General features: G+C 57.0%; 1 protein-coding gene and 1 long non-coding RNA gene across 11 annotated transcripts in view; one reads left to right on the top strand and one right to left on the bottom strand.

Annotated features, from left to right (window-relative positions):
- SCTR (secretin receptor) overlaps positions 1–14,036 on the bottom strand; it is a 75,898-nt gene that overhangs the window by 33,784 nt on the left and 28,078 nt on the right. For 6 of the 10 annotated variants that reach the window (XM_070507519.1, XM_044769097.2, XM_070507517.1 and 3 more), the window contains exons 3-4: positions 8,275–8,385; positions 627–730 (exon numbers count right to left, since the gene is read on the bottom strand). In XM_070507519.1, coding sequence (XP_070363620.1) covers positions 627–730; positions 8,275–8,385 — 215 coding nt within the window. The remainder of the gene's footprint in view (positions 1–626; positions 731–8,274; positions 8,386–14,036) is intronic. The other 4 variants (XM_070507520.1, XM_070507518.1, XM_070507516.1 and 1 more) reach the window with 1 other exon arrangement.
- Positions 3,677–6,798, top strand: LOC139045097 (uncharacterized). Its single transcript, XR_011502769.1, has 3 exons — positions 3,677–3,814; positions 6,405–6,496; positions 6,660–6,798. It is a non-coding gene; the product is annotated as an uncharacterized lncRNA (long non-coding RNA).

Raw genomic sequence — 14,036 nt, 5'->3', positions numbered from 1 at the left:
ACCGAGGGCCTTCAGGGAGGGCCTGGGGAGGCCCATGAAGAAGTTCAACCCACAGCACCCAGCATCCCCTCTCAGACTAGGACCACCCCACGCCGGCTCTCTCCTTCCTGTCCGAGCTCCTGTCTCCTCTGAGAGCGACCATTCATTGAGCACTGACTCCGGCTAGACACCTTCTCAGCACTTCCATGTATTAACTCTTTCGGTTCTCCTGACAGGCCTGTGAGGTCAGAGCTATCATTAGTCCCATTTTCCCGATGAAGAAGCTGAGGCACAGAGAAGTCCTCCCCACCTCCACCCAGGTCACAGGTCTGGGTTCAGACTCGCCAGCCTGGCTCCGAGCATTTAGCCACCACGTTGCTTCTCTTCCGGTTTCATGACTAGATCACTCCAGCCTCATGGTGGCCCATGGCAGATCTCACGGTGCCACGGTCTTCACCGACCATGGTCTCCGGGTTGATAGACCAGGGCAGTGAAGCAGGCCCACTGGACCTCAGGCGACAAGCAGGGGAGGGGAGGGTGAGAGGGCAGGCCCCAGGTCACCTGACCCCTGCCCTGGGCTGGCTCCACTCTGTCCTCTCCCAGGGACTCACCCTGTCCTCCGGGGAGAGAGGGGTTGACAGGCTTACCCGCTTCTCATTGGACGAGTCGTTCACGTTGACCCCGCAGGCCAGGTCAGCCCTGGGGAAGGTCTCCGACCAGCCGCCCTGTGTGCAGTTTCGAAATATGGAACCTGTGGGGGCCAAGCATTCTGTGTGTGAGCGGTGGGGAGCGGGGACAGACATCCAGCTCTCCTGGACACCCTCAGCCACGCCTTCGGGGCAGCCTGGAGCTGCTTTCTGTCGCTCTGTCCCCGGCCACCTTTCGCAGGCCACAGTCAGCTCCCAAGTGGCCCAGCTGGTCCTTGAAGAACATGTAAGAGTCAGTCAGGAAAGTGGTGGGAAAGGTACGTAGGCAGACGGTCCTAGAAGGGGGCGAAGACCCGGATGAGTGTGCCTGTGCGCGTGAGAGAGAGACAGACCTGCTGGTCCTCGAGACCTCCATCTACAAACAGGCCGGGCCTCAGCAGATTCCCCCTTCCACCCTCCAAACACTGCTTGTCTCCTCCTGGGGCCCCCACCGGCTTTGCCCACACCCCCACATCTTACCCTCCCACACTCCACACCCCCACATCCCACACCCCCACATCTCACACCTCCATACCCCACACCCACACCCCCACATCTCACACCCCCACACCCCACACCCCCACATCGCACACCCCCACATCTCACACCCCACACCCCCCATCTCACACCCCACACCCCAACATCCCACACCCCCACACCCCACACCCCCACATCTCACACCCTCACATCCCACACGCCCACATCTCACCCCTACACCCCACACCCCCATACACCACACCCCCACATCTCACACCCTCACATCCCACACGCCCACATCCCACACCTCCACATCCCACACCCCCACATCCCACACCCCCACACCCCACAGCCCCACAGCCCACACCCCCACACCCCACACCCTCACATCCCACACGCCCACATCCCACACCTCCACACCCCACCCCCACCCCCACATCCCACACCCCCACACCTCACACCCCCACACCTCACACCCCCATACCCCACACCCCCACATCTCACACCCCACATCCCACACACCCACATCCCACACCCTCACACCCCACACCCCCACATCCCACACCCTCACATCCCACACGCCCACATCCCACACCCTCACATCCCACACCCCCACATCCCACACCCTCACATCCCACACGCCCACATCCCACACCCCCACACCCCACCCCCACCCCCACATCCCACACCCCCACACCTCACACCCCCACACCTCACACCCCCATACCCCACACCCCCACATCTCACACCCCACATCCCACACACCCACATCTCACACCCCCACACCCCACACCCCCACACCTCACACCCCCACACCTCACACCCCCATACCCCACACCCCCACATCTCACACCCCCATACCCCACACCCCCACATCTCACACCCCACATCCCACACACCCACATCTCACACCCCCACACCTCACACCCCCACACCTCACACCCCCACATCTCACACCCCCATACCCCACACCCCCACATCTCACACCCCCACACCTCACACCCCCACACCTCACACCCCCATACCCCACACCCCCACATCTCACACCCTCACATCCCACACGCCCACACCTCATACCCCCACACCCCACACCCCCACATCTCACACCCTCACATCCCACACACCCACATCTCATACCCCCACATCTCACACCCCACACCCCCACATCTCACACCCCCACACCCCTCACCCCCACATCACACACCCCCACATCTCACACCCCACACCCCCACATCTCACACCCCACACCCCCACACCCCACACCCCCACATCTCACACCCCACATCCCACACACCCACATCTCACCCCCCCATACCCCACACCCCCACACCTCACACCCCCACACCCCCACATCCCACACCCCCACACCCCACACCCCATATCCCACTGTGCCAGCACCAGGGTTCCATAGACAAGGGACGCTAATTGGCATGCATCAGAGCACTCAATACTCCCAACAGCTCTTTTCAACCAGACTCTAGGCACCTGTAGAACCTCCAGGCCCTGCTCGCCGTCCCAGCTCGCTGCCCTCGGGGCCCTGCCCCATGCAGGGGTCTCTTAGACCCCTGTGCCTCGGCAGCCCACTTCACCCTGGGCCTGTCCACCCCTCGCCCTTCCCTCCCCAGGCTTCAGGCTCAGCTCCAATGTCACTCAGCTCCTCAGGAGGAATTTCCGCTACCCACCCTTCACCCCCACTGGCTGAGAGGCCACTTCTGGCTTTGTGAGGGTTTTCCCAAAGTGGGGGGCTGCTCCCCCTGCCACCTGGGTGCTCACTGCAGAATCATAATAAAACCTTCACACTAGTAGGATACTGTTACTTTTTCAAGGGATTATAGTGTCTCATATGATCAAAGAAGCCACATACAGTGCTTACGAACAGCAGTCCCCAGCGACTTTGATTACACACCCCCAACCAAAAAGTGTTGATCTCACACTCTAATGATTGTGTATGTACTCAGTTAGAAGCTTTTATGCTCTCCTGTAATAATACACGGTGATTACCATGTGCCTGGCACGGCGGTAAGCGTGTGACAGGTCTTAACTTCCTTTAATCCTAACAAGAGTGAGGCAGGTACTGCTACTTCTGTAGGAAAATCTACTGTAACCCTGGAAACACTCCAACTATTTTACAACTGAGGAAACTGAGGCACACGCTGTAGTAAATGGAGGAAGTGGGATTTGAATGCCGAGGCTTGGGCCCTTACGCTCAGCCACACGCTATGTACTGATTCCCTCCCTTACTCGTGCCGGTGCTTTTCCTGCTCCTGAGTCCGGCTGCCATTTAATGGGTGGGTCCCCCAGAGAATCTGGCATGGCTCTCAGGGACCTGTCCGTTCCCACATTGAGCTTTCCTCAGGCTCCTGGTACTATTTGTGCACCAAGGAAGTTCTATTTTATATCCAACTTCACGCCCTGCTCCCCGGCATCTGAAAATTATGGGAGGGGCACCGAGCTAAAGCTTCCGGGCAGTCAGCCCTCACGGGAGGGATGGGATGGAGTTACTAGTCCTTCAGGCATGACAACAAGGCCACTCTGCACTAAGAATCACGAGACAATGCGGTCCTCCCCCGTGGAGCTCATTGCCCGCACCTCCGGCACAGGGCTGCGTCCTGCGCCCCTCACGCAGTAGCCACGGCTCCCTCGCCTCCTCTAGCAGACGTCCGGCTCCCGAGGTACCCCCCCCCTCCACCCCCCCCTCCCCCCCGTGCCTGCCCAGAGCCTCGCTCATCAAACGTTTGCTGTTGCTGGCTGGCTAGAAAAGCAACGGAGTGGGGATGGGGAGCCGCTCTGAGCTCTTCTACGCGGGGAGAGGGGAGAGCTTGCCCACGAGGAGCCCTCCGCGCAGGAGCTGGAGGCTGGGACAGGAGCTGCCAGCCAAGAAGGAAGCTTGGAAAGCCACCAGGAGTTGTTTCCCTCCTTGGACTGAGTGGCCCAGCTGCATCCTCTCCTCGGGGCTGCCAAGGAGGGCCGCATTCTGGTCCCGGGCTAGCTCTGCAGGTGTTTCAGTGCCGCAGGCAGCTGACCACAGCCCTCCAGCAGGAGCCCCCAATCCTTTCTCTCTAACCCTTACCCTGTCCAGGGACCCCCTAACCACCCCAGCTGGGCCCAGCATGCTCCTCTCCAACAGGCCCCAGGGTCTGGGCCACTGGCCCACAGGGTTTAGGGTCAAATATGACCGGCATGTCTACAACAGCTGCTATGCTAAGTGCTTTATGTACAGATTCCAATGTAATCCTCACAGTGCCCAGAGAAAGACGTGCTGCTGACCTGTTTTACTTACAAGAAAACCAAGGCCCAGAACTGGCAACAGTGCCCGGCCAGGACGCGCCCCATCACTGTACCACCCTCCTGCCCAGCCCTCTCCCTGTGGTCTGGGGGCGGCTTCCAGCATCCGGAGGCCCGGAGCACAGGTTTAGAGCCAGCCAGAACTGAGTCTGAAACCCAGCACTGCCTCTTGGTCGCCGTGTGACCTTAGGGGCATCACTTCTCTGTGCCAAATGGGGATGATCCCCACCCTGCAGGACCGAGCAGGAAACATGACAGCACATGGACACGGCCCAGGCTGATGCCAGGCACAGAGCCGATGCCAGTGTCACTCCCTCTGCTGTTGGCCTTTCTAAAATAGACCAGGAGTGGTGGGGCTTGGGGCCTTGGAATTTTGGAGGGGGTGGAAGATTTCTGCAAATAAGTCAAGGGAGCTAGGCCGTCCGACAGGAAAGGATGGTGGTCAAATTTAGGCTGGTCGGATGGGAAGCTGAATTAAGAGCATAAACTCCCTGGAACCCAGAACTGGTTCTCAGCATGTGCCTAGAGGCTGGGCCGCCTCTTTAGGGCCCTCTCCTCACTGACCCAGCGGGACGCTGCGTGTGATCCAGGCCAGCTGCCCAGAGCGGCTAACGAGGCAGTGCCCCTTGCCCTTGGCTGACAGGGGCCCTTGGCAGAACTGCAGAGGAGACGGGGGTTGAACTCTCTCTGGAGTCCCTTCACCCCCACCCACTTCCCGTGGGTTTACTTCCTAACAGGTGTGGGGTCTTTACCCAAGTTCAGGTCACTATACGCCTCAAGGGCCCCTGACAGGACAGTCAGTATTTTGGCGCATTTACATACGTGCAGTTTGCGGAAGACCCAGGCCAAAGCTTTCACCCAATACTCAAAAGGTGCCAGACCCCTAACCAGGCTAGGGACCACTACTGCTTTAAGGCTCCACTCCCCACGAGGAGGGGAGGGAAAGGAGGCCAAGCCTGGCCCTGCCCAGGAAGTGCGTTTTTGAACGAGAAACTCTGGAAGACCAGAGACCTTTGAAGAATCAAAGGAATGCATCCTTGAGGGAACATTCTAGGCCCCGGCACACGCAAACAGAAATATCTGGGAGCAGAATCCGGCCTGCGGTTTCTCCAGTCACACAGACGCCCACCCCGTCTGGGTCCTGAAAAAGAATTCATTTATTATTTTCATCTTTCAAAAGGAAGGGTCCAGAACATCAGCTTGTCGTCACTGGGCTGTCCTCCTGGTGGGGGTGGGAGCCCTGGAATCCCGAGGGACACCACGGAGGGGAGCCTCCCTTCCTGAGAGGAGATGAAAGGGTGGGGTCTAATGAGACCCTCAAGGGGATGGATGGAGAGGGAAGGCAGTGGTGGGAGGATGGTTCTTGACTAACTGAGGCTGGACTGGTCCTGAGCCGCGCTTCTGGGCTGGCCGGTGCCCTGGGCCAGGGACTGGGTATGAGCCGAGCGGCCCCCCTGGGTGAGAGGATCCCCCCATTGGAGGGCCTGTGCACAGCACCCAGCAGGCAGAGCCTCAGTGTAGAAGTGAGGAGGGCGGATCCTGCAGCCTCACAGCGACATCATGTGGCAGCAAGTAGAACTGCAGCAGAGATAGGTGTAGGACCCTAGCTTCCTTCCCTGCACCCCTGGGTGACCCCGGGTGGGTCTTGAGCAATTAAAGGGTTGGGGAACATCGAGGAGACAGGGGGCTTTTCATTAAAGAGGCAGGCAGAGGTTCAAGAAATTGCCTGGAGAGGGATGTGGCTATGACCAGGGTTCTGCCCAGGCTCTCTGCAGAAAGGTAGGAGGAATGGTGATGGGGGACAGGGGGGCAGAGGCAGTGTGGCTCTGGGAAGGCTGCGGAGGGAGGGCTGGGAAAGGAGGAGAGCTCCAAGTCCCTCCAACAGGAGAACTCGGCCAGTCAGGGAGGAGCACTGGACGGGGAATAGCAGACCAGGATCTAGTCCTGGCCTTGCACCTGACCAGCATGTTACTCCAGGTCACCCACGTCCGGATTAATCTCCTGTGTCCTGAGCTCATGGACCCCAGAGACAGACATGGAAGGCTCATGACAGGAGGTAAAGGCTATTGGTGAGTTTGCTGGCATGTGTGTGCATGTAGGGGGATGCTGGGGGAGGAAAGGGAGGACAAGAAGGGAGAAGACGGGGAGAGAAGGGACAAAGGGAGAGATCTAAAATGTATTTCCCAGCACAGCCTTGCAGAACCGGTATTATTTATTTTCCCCATTTCACAGGTCAGGAAATCGAGGCTCTGAGACAATGAGTACCTTGGGCCCTGAGGCAGAGACGGGCACCCACTGGACCACACTCCCCGTGTCCCTTGCAGTTAGGAGTCACCATACGACTGAGTGGTGGCAGAGGCAGCCCGGGCAGAAGTGGGATCCGTGTCAGGCTTGTTCCTTCAAACTCTCCCCGTGTGATCCTCGGGGTCTTTTCCTCCACCAGTGGCCTGAAAGCTGTGTGTTGAGCCCACAAGCAGAGAGGGGCTGGGCTACCAGGACCACGGTGTGGAGAAGAGCTTCCTGCGGATCAGAGGCACCTGTTTCGGACTTCAGGTGGGTGGGCCTGGTCAGAAGCTTTGAGTCTCAGCGGGTTCATCTGCATCAGCAGCTGGCGCTACCCCAGCAGTCAGTGGAGGAGTGGGATTCAGACCGGCCTCCCTGGTCCCCTCCAAGGCCTGCGTCATGGGGCTCCAGGTGAGCTCCAGCAGTGTGGTCCCCGAATCTCTGTGTGTGTATGCACACACGTGTATGTGCCACGTGCACTAGAGAATCATGGTGTGAAGGATCTACGCCCCTTGCCCACACTGCTTGGTCTTGGCTTCCGTGCTGGTCACCCTTTCCTTACCTGGCCTCGGAAGGCTGCTGGGGTTAGTGTTAAAGCATCTTCTTTGGTTTGTGCTTGTTAAGGGCCTCATCGGGCAGCCGTTCCTGCCCCTCATGGATGAAGGGAGAGGGGCAGCAGGGCCAGGCCAGGCTTTAGACTTTAAATGAGGGCAGGGGCCAAAGGTCATGAAGCTACCTTGCCTCCACCCAGGGTCGCCCTCACCATGGGGCCGTGGGCCCACCTTGACCATGGCCTCGAGGACAGAGCACCAGTTTGGAAGTCAGAGACATCTGGGTTTGAGTGCCAGTTTCTCCATCTCCTACCTGTGAACCTTAGGCACACTGCTAACCCCTTTTAGTCCCTGTTATTATTACTGGGTCAAGTGGGGAGAAAGGTCTGTGATTTGCAGGGGTTTTGTGAAGACTAATGAGTCCATGTACATAAAGATGCCTGGCACGTAACGGAGCCGCAGCCAGTGTGGTACCCTGTCTGAGATGACCTCCTCCTTCCCTGCCTGAAATTAAGAAAATCCTTATAAACAACTTTCCTCAGGCAGGAGATCCCCCATGGGGCCAGTGCCTTCCAGGGAGGGTGCAGTTTATCAGCAGAGCCTGACAGAATGGGCACAGAGGAAGTAAGTGTTCTGGAAGGCCAGGCTGTGCCAGGGCGGAACCCAGAAACAGGGCTTGGAACAAGGGCCCTGGTTGCTAAGGAGGCAGAAATGTGGAAGAAAGGAGGGGAGCCCCTAAATGGGGGTGTGGGGCAGTGAGAAGCAAGCCCAGCCTCCTTTCTCAGTTCCCCAGGACACTGCTTCCTGCTCCCTTGCTTGGGACCCTGAAAATTGAACCCACCGCACACCCTCCAAGCAAGGCTTCCAATCCCCAACAAGGACCCGTCTCCCCACCATTCCACTCACTACTTGTCCCCGGAGAAGTTTCCCAGGCCTCATGCCTCCAAGCTGAGGCCCCACCCAGGGAGCCACCCTACAGCTTCTCTGCGAGGACCCTTGGGCTGAGTGGTTACCGTTTCGGCTGGTAAGCATCTGGAGAAATCGTGGGCACTCCATTTCCACAGTCTGTCCCAGCGCAGAGGAGGGCCAGCAGCTCATGTTGTCCCACAGCCCCTCGCAGACTGCTAAGAAGGACAGCAGCATCAGACAGGAACGGAGTGTAGACCAGGGGCCGCCCCCACCACCCTGTCACCATCCCCAATGCCCTCGCCTGCCAGGAATTCCCATGAGGTACTGATTCCTTGAGATCAGGAACCAATGGTGTCTAATGTGCCTGTTCATCCTCAGGGCCTTGGCCCCTGCCATCGACATAGTAAGTGCTCAGTGTTGAAGACATAAAGGCAGGCAGGCAGGCGCACACAGCATCTCACATAAGCCTCAAGATGCAGGTGTGGATTTCTCTAGAGCCAAAGACGGCACATCTTGTGGCCTCACCTTGCATTAAATGACTCAGTGGCAGTGGGCTTCTGTCCTGGCTGCACAGTATAACCCTCTGGGGAGCTTTAAAAACATACATAACTGGGCCCTGTACCCAGGGATCCTGATTGAATTGGTCTTGGGTGGGGCATGATATTGTGTTAAAGCTTTCCAGGCAATTCTAACATGATGGCAGGGCTGAGGGCCCTCATCCCATGATTCTCAAACTTCAGCTTGCGTGAGGATCATCCAGAAGGCTTGCTACAACACAGAGACCCACTGCCAGAGTCTCATAGAGTCTGAGAGTGTGCCTCTCAAACAGGGTGAGGCTGGTGCTGTGTGTCTGGGACCACACACAGAGAACCACTGCCCCGGCCAGTGGAAGTGGCTACACCAGCGTCGCCACTGCATCTGTAGTAGGAATATTGTTGAGGATGTTGCTTTCCACATCACAGGGTTCCCTTTATGAGGCCCCTCCCTGCAGGAGAACCGGGTCCCAATGCAACGAGGAGCTGAACACATGGAAAACAACTAGTGCATATCTATCCGTATAGACATTGAATCTTGAAGCTGTTTCAAGATTCTTGACGCTGGATTTGTGGCCTATTTCTGGAAACACTTTGAAATGAATCAAAAAGATTACTGGGTGTCTTCAACGCAAAATGAGGTCCTGCCTAAGCACAGCCTTCTGGTTTGTCTCATTCCATGCGTCTCTGGCCTTTTATCATCTTTGAGCTATTTTGCAGCTCTACACTGTAGATAACTGATAGCGATGCAAATGATTCTTGTCCAAAGGCATGCAAATAGATTTTGTCCAATCGTATTTCATCTGGACAAAATTGTAATCGGCCCTATTTGTAAATTCATTTTAGCATTCTGCCTTGTATGTAAGGTGCTTTGAATTCTCCTATGAACTAGTGATAATATCTCAATGGTTCTCTCAGTAATTAAATAAAATATTTGGCAGGTATTCATTTTGTATTTGTACAATTTGCTTTTAAAAATTATTGCTTGGGGGCTGGCCCCGTGGCCGAGTGGTTAAGTTCCCGCGCTCCGCTGCAGGCGGCCCAGTGTTCTGTTGGTTTGAATCCCGGGCGCGGACATGGCACTGCTCATCAAACCATGCTGAGGCAGTATCCCACATGCCACAACTAGAAGGACCCACAGCAAAGAATATACAACTATGTACTGGGGGGCTTTGGGGAGAAAAAGGAAAAAAATAAACAATCTTAAAAAAAAACAAAATTATTGCTTAACATAATCACCCACCAATTCTCTCGAAGTTGATCCCATGGCAGGAAACCCAGGGAAACTGCTCCCTGTGCCAGGCTTCTGGGGACCCATGCCAACTGGGAGGACATCACGAGGGGCAGGTGTGGAGGGGGCCGGAAGTAGAGCTGAGGTGACACCCATGAGGTGAGCAGTCACCCCCACTGAATCTGGGGAGCCCCGCACAGACCACTCCACCCCAGAGCCCACGGGCCTTCAGAAAGAGCTGGGATTCCCGAGTCCCACTAATCTCAGTTCCAATCCTGCCTCACCACGCACTAGCTGCCCTTGCACATTCCCTCATCTTTTCTGGGGGAAACAGACGCCCTTCTCCTGAGGTTGCCGAGAAGGCGAGGTCAAACCCCAGGTCCAGCTGGCACTCAGAGGTGCTGGGGCAGGGCAGCTCCCTTCCCCACTGCCCCCCAGGCCCTTCTTGTGCTGTCTTGGCCCAGGAGGGTGGGCCAGGCGGCATCCTCTGAATTGCAGGGCAAGTTTTAGCTCCTGGGACTGGGAGACGGGTCTGAAGGGGTCATTGGATTGTCCAGAAGGCAAATTCCCAGCTTTTGTAAAGAGCAAGAGTCTCTTTTCAGGCACGAATACAAGCAGGTTCAAAGCATCAATATCCTCCTTAACACCTGTGTCCCCTTTATAAATGAAGTTCCCTGGTGACCTGTGCCACTTTAGAGGTTCTGGAGTACATCAGAATCACCTGGGAGCACGTGAACCATGCAGATCTCCAGGCCCCAAGAGATTCTAATTCAGTCCTTCTGAGAGCAGGAATCTGCATTGTGATTACTCCCTAGCGGTGCCGCTGTACGCGGTCATTAGGCCTCGCTCTCAGACTCTCCACGCTGCACCTCCCTCCTGCCGGCACTGGAGGGCCCCTATTTCTGGGCTCAGACCTACCCTTGGCTCCCAGGAGAAAACCTGAGATGGTGAGACAGGCAGCCTCTCGAGGCCAGGGAAGGTCACTGCGGCCAGCACCTCTGCCTTGGTGCGTGGGTACAGACAGCTCCCCCACCCAGGGCAGAGAGCCCGCGAGAGCAGGAACCTGTCTGACTGCCCACTGCTGAAGGCCTGTGGCGAGATGGGCTGGGCATGGCGTAGGTACTCAACACACGTGCCAAACGAACAAACGAAGGGAGACAACAGAGCCTCTGGCTCCTGTACATTCCCTGCCACGCATCCCTTGTACACAGGCTTTCACCTCGACACCCACTTGACTTGTAAATTTCACGTTAAGGTCCTGGCCTTCCAGCCCCCACCTGGCGGCTCCAGTTGCATGTGGCGGGAATTGTCCTGTGCTTACACGCACAGCTCACTTAGTCTATAGCAGGGCTCCAGGGCACCTCTTTGACAAATGAAAGAATAAAGCAGTGAGGAGAAGTGAGCTCCTGGAGTCACGCAGCCAGGAAACGGAAGCAGAATGGAGAAGAGAGACCCTGGACACAGAGGACAGGATCTGGATGGGGCTCCCACAAGAGAGTGAAAGCATCTGTGGGACCAAGGACCAGGTGTCCGTGTCCTTCGAGGAACGTGGGAGATGAGAAACACCCAGGGTATTCTGGAACCTTCACCCCACCTCTCACAGTGAGCCCCGGAAGAGGAGGGACTCGAGCTGCTCTCCATCTTGAGCTCCCTGCAGAGCACCGGGCAGGGTTCCACCACCGTCCAGGCGCTCCTCATCCAGATTCCAGCTGTGGACGCTGCCCACCAGGCCTGAGCAGGGTCTCCCGGAGCTCGTAGGCCCCCAGGTGACTCTGGCCTCCCCAGATGCCGTGGGATGATGCCGTGGTCCTGGGAGGGCCCTTACAGACAGCCCACCGTGCCCCTCCACTCAGAGCTGCTCCGGATCTGGGGTCTGGAGGATGAAGCTGGCCCGGTGTCTCTTTCCTCTACAGAAGTCTCGGTGTAGCGGCAGGATGCCTCATTCACGGCACAGCCTCCTCGCCAGCTGGGCCGGCATCCCTTATTTCGGAAGCAGTGGGGGCACTTCCCCACCATGGAAAAACACAGGAGCCTCTTTTCTCACTTTGGGAGAAAGGATTCAGGGCTGTGCTGGCCAGGTCAGCCAGGGCGCTGGCTGATGTCACCAGCTCATGAGGCAGGATGACCCATGTCCAGCTGGCCAGACAGATGGGGAGGATGCCAGGGCGTCTGGCAGTCTTCCTGACCTGGGTCATGTCAGGCTGGGCCAACAGGGACGCTGGCCTGGTGCTGGCAGAAGGCAGGGTGGCAGTCGCTGGTGGTGAGGGGTGAGGGGGAGAGAGGAGCAGGCTCCCCTCACAGTAAGGGGGGGTCCCCCTGCATGGGGTTCACTGCACACCCTTCATATCAGTCATGTAGAGAAAGGCTGGGGAAGGGGCCAGCCAGGCCCCTGCTGGACATGCATCAGACACTGTGTGCCCATAAGGGTCAGGTATGGTCAGTGCCCCACGGCAGGGATGAGGAACCAGGCTCCAAGAGGCAAAGTGACGTTTGCAGGGTGACAAGCTGATCCTGGTGGAGCTGAGATCCCACTAGCCTTCCCATTTCTCAGCCCAAGGAAGGGTCCCACCTGGCTGGCTGACCCCTGGTGGCTGCAGGCCTGGATGCTAACTCCATACGACATTGCTCAAGTCCTAAGCACTTGCGACACGGCCACCCGCTCCCAGCCTCGGCTTCACTGTCTGCACTGTTAGCTGGTCCACAGCACACGGCTCAGCTACAAGCATCCGGTCCCGACCCCAGCCTTCCCGGACCTCTTGCAGGGAGGGACACAGCACAGGACTCGGGTGGCTGTGGGATCCTGGTAGTTTTAGATCCAGAGCAGCAAAGCTCGCTGCCTGAGTTGGGGGTGATGGGACTCCAAGGAACTAAGGGATCAAGGAGCTTTGTAAACAGGGTTACAGTTCCTGAGCCACCAGGGAGGCTCCCCGCCTCTGGAAAGGCGGGGCTGAGAGCAACACAAATTAGTTGCTGTGGGCGCATGCAGGGCCAGGGCACGGCGAGGGGCATGCCTCCTACCCTTCTGCCATCTCTGATCGTCCCCTGCCACCACTGACTGCTTGGCTGGGGAGGATGAGGTGGAAGGCTGGGTAAACAAGAAAAGACAACATTAGATCACAAATACCACCTGGGGGCACAGGGGGTGCCAAGTACCCGTGGTCTAAGAGGACAGCATGGGACACTGGGTTGAGGAGGTGGTGTAGTGGAGATAGACGGAGCCTTGGACCCAGATCTACCTTGGGCATGCCACTTACCTCCATGAGCCTCAGTTTCCTCATCTATAAAATGGGCGTAGTAACATCCCTCAGGATTTTTGTGAGAATTAAACAATTTGTGTGTGCAGTGGAATATTTTCTGATCCATTAACCTTTGTTCTTTTTTTTCTTCTGGTATTTTTTTTCCCTTTCTCTGTCGTTCCTCCTAAGATTACTGGTTCATGGTTTCAGAGGAGGCCAGGAAAACTTATCTTCCAGGTTTGGGTTTCCAAAGGCCCCTGGGGGGATGAAGAATAATTCTGGAGCAAACAAAATGCTTGGGAGAGAACAGAAAGGGAGCAAGACTTCCCATAGACTGGGGAGACAGGAGGGGGAGTGATGAGCAGGATACAGAAGGTTCCAGAAAGAGACACGAGGACCTGCCACCCAGCCAGCCTGGATGGTGGGACAGCCGGGAGGAGAAATGCCTCTAGATGGGCAGAACCACAGACAGCCTTGCAGAGCCCAACGCCTCCTGGTGAAGCACAGAAGGGGCCATGTGGCCCGAGTCAGAGATCTCTCAGCCACCACTCTGTGGAACAAAGCTCAAGACCAGATGGGCTCCCCTGGGACACCGTGGTGCTATGTGAATCTCTGAACCCCTGGGCAAGTTGCAGGGAAGATCCAGAAACTACCAAGGCTTAGGTTTCTGCCATCCTAGGAAAATGGAGTTACAGTTATTGAAAATGGAGAAAGTTCTATTTTTCCCTCTGGAGTTCGTGGACAAATAGTGGTCTCCTTTACACTTGTGAAGCCCCAGAGAGACAGTCTGTAACATCAGCTCCGTCTGCCCTGTCCAGCCACCACATTACACCCCCCCCCCCCACCACTCATGGAGAACTGGCCCC

This window comes from Equus asinus, chromosome 4 (genome assembly GCF_041296235.1).
Source record: "Equus asinus isolate D_3611 breed Donkey chromosome 4, EquAss-T2T_v2, whole genome shotgun sequence".
NCBI lineage: Eukaryota > Metazoa > Chordata > Mammalia > Perissodactyla > Equidae > Equus > Equus asinus.
This window is presented reverse-complemented; position numbering and strand designations above follow the sequence as displayed.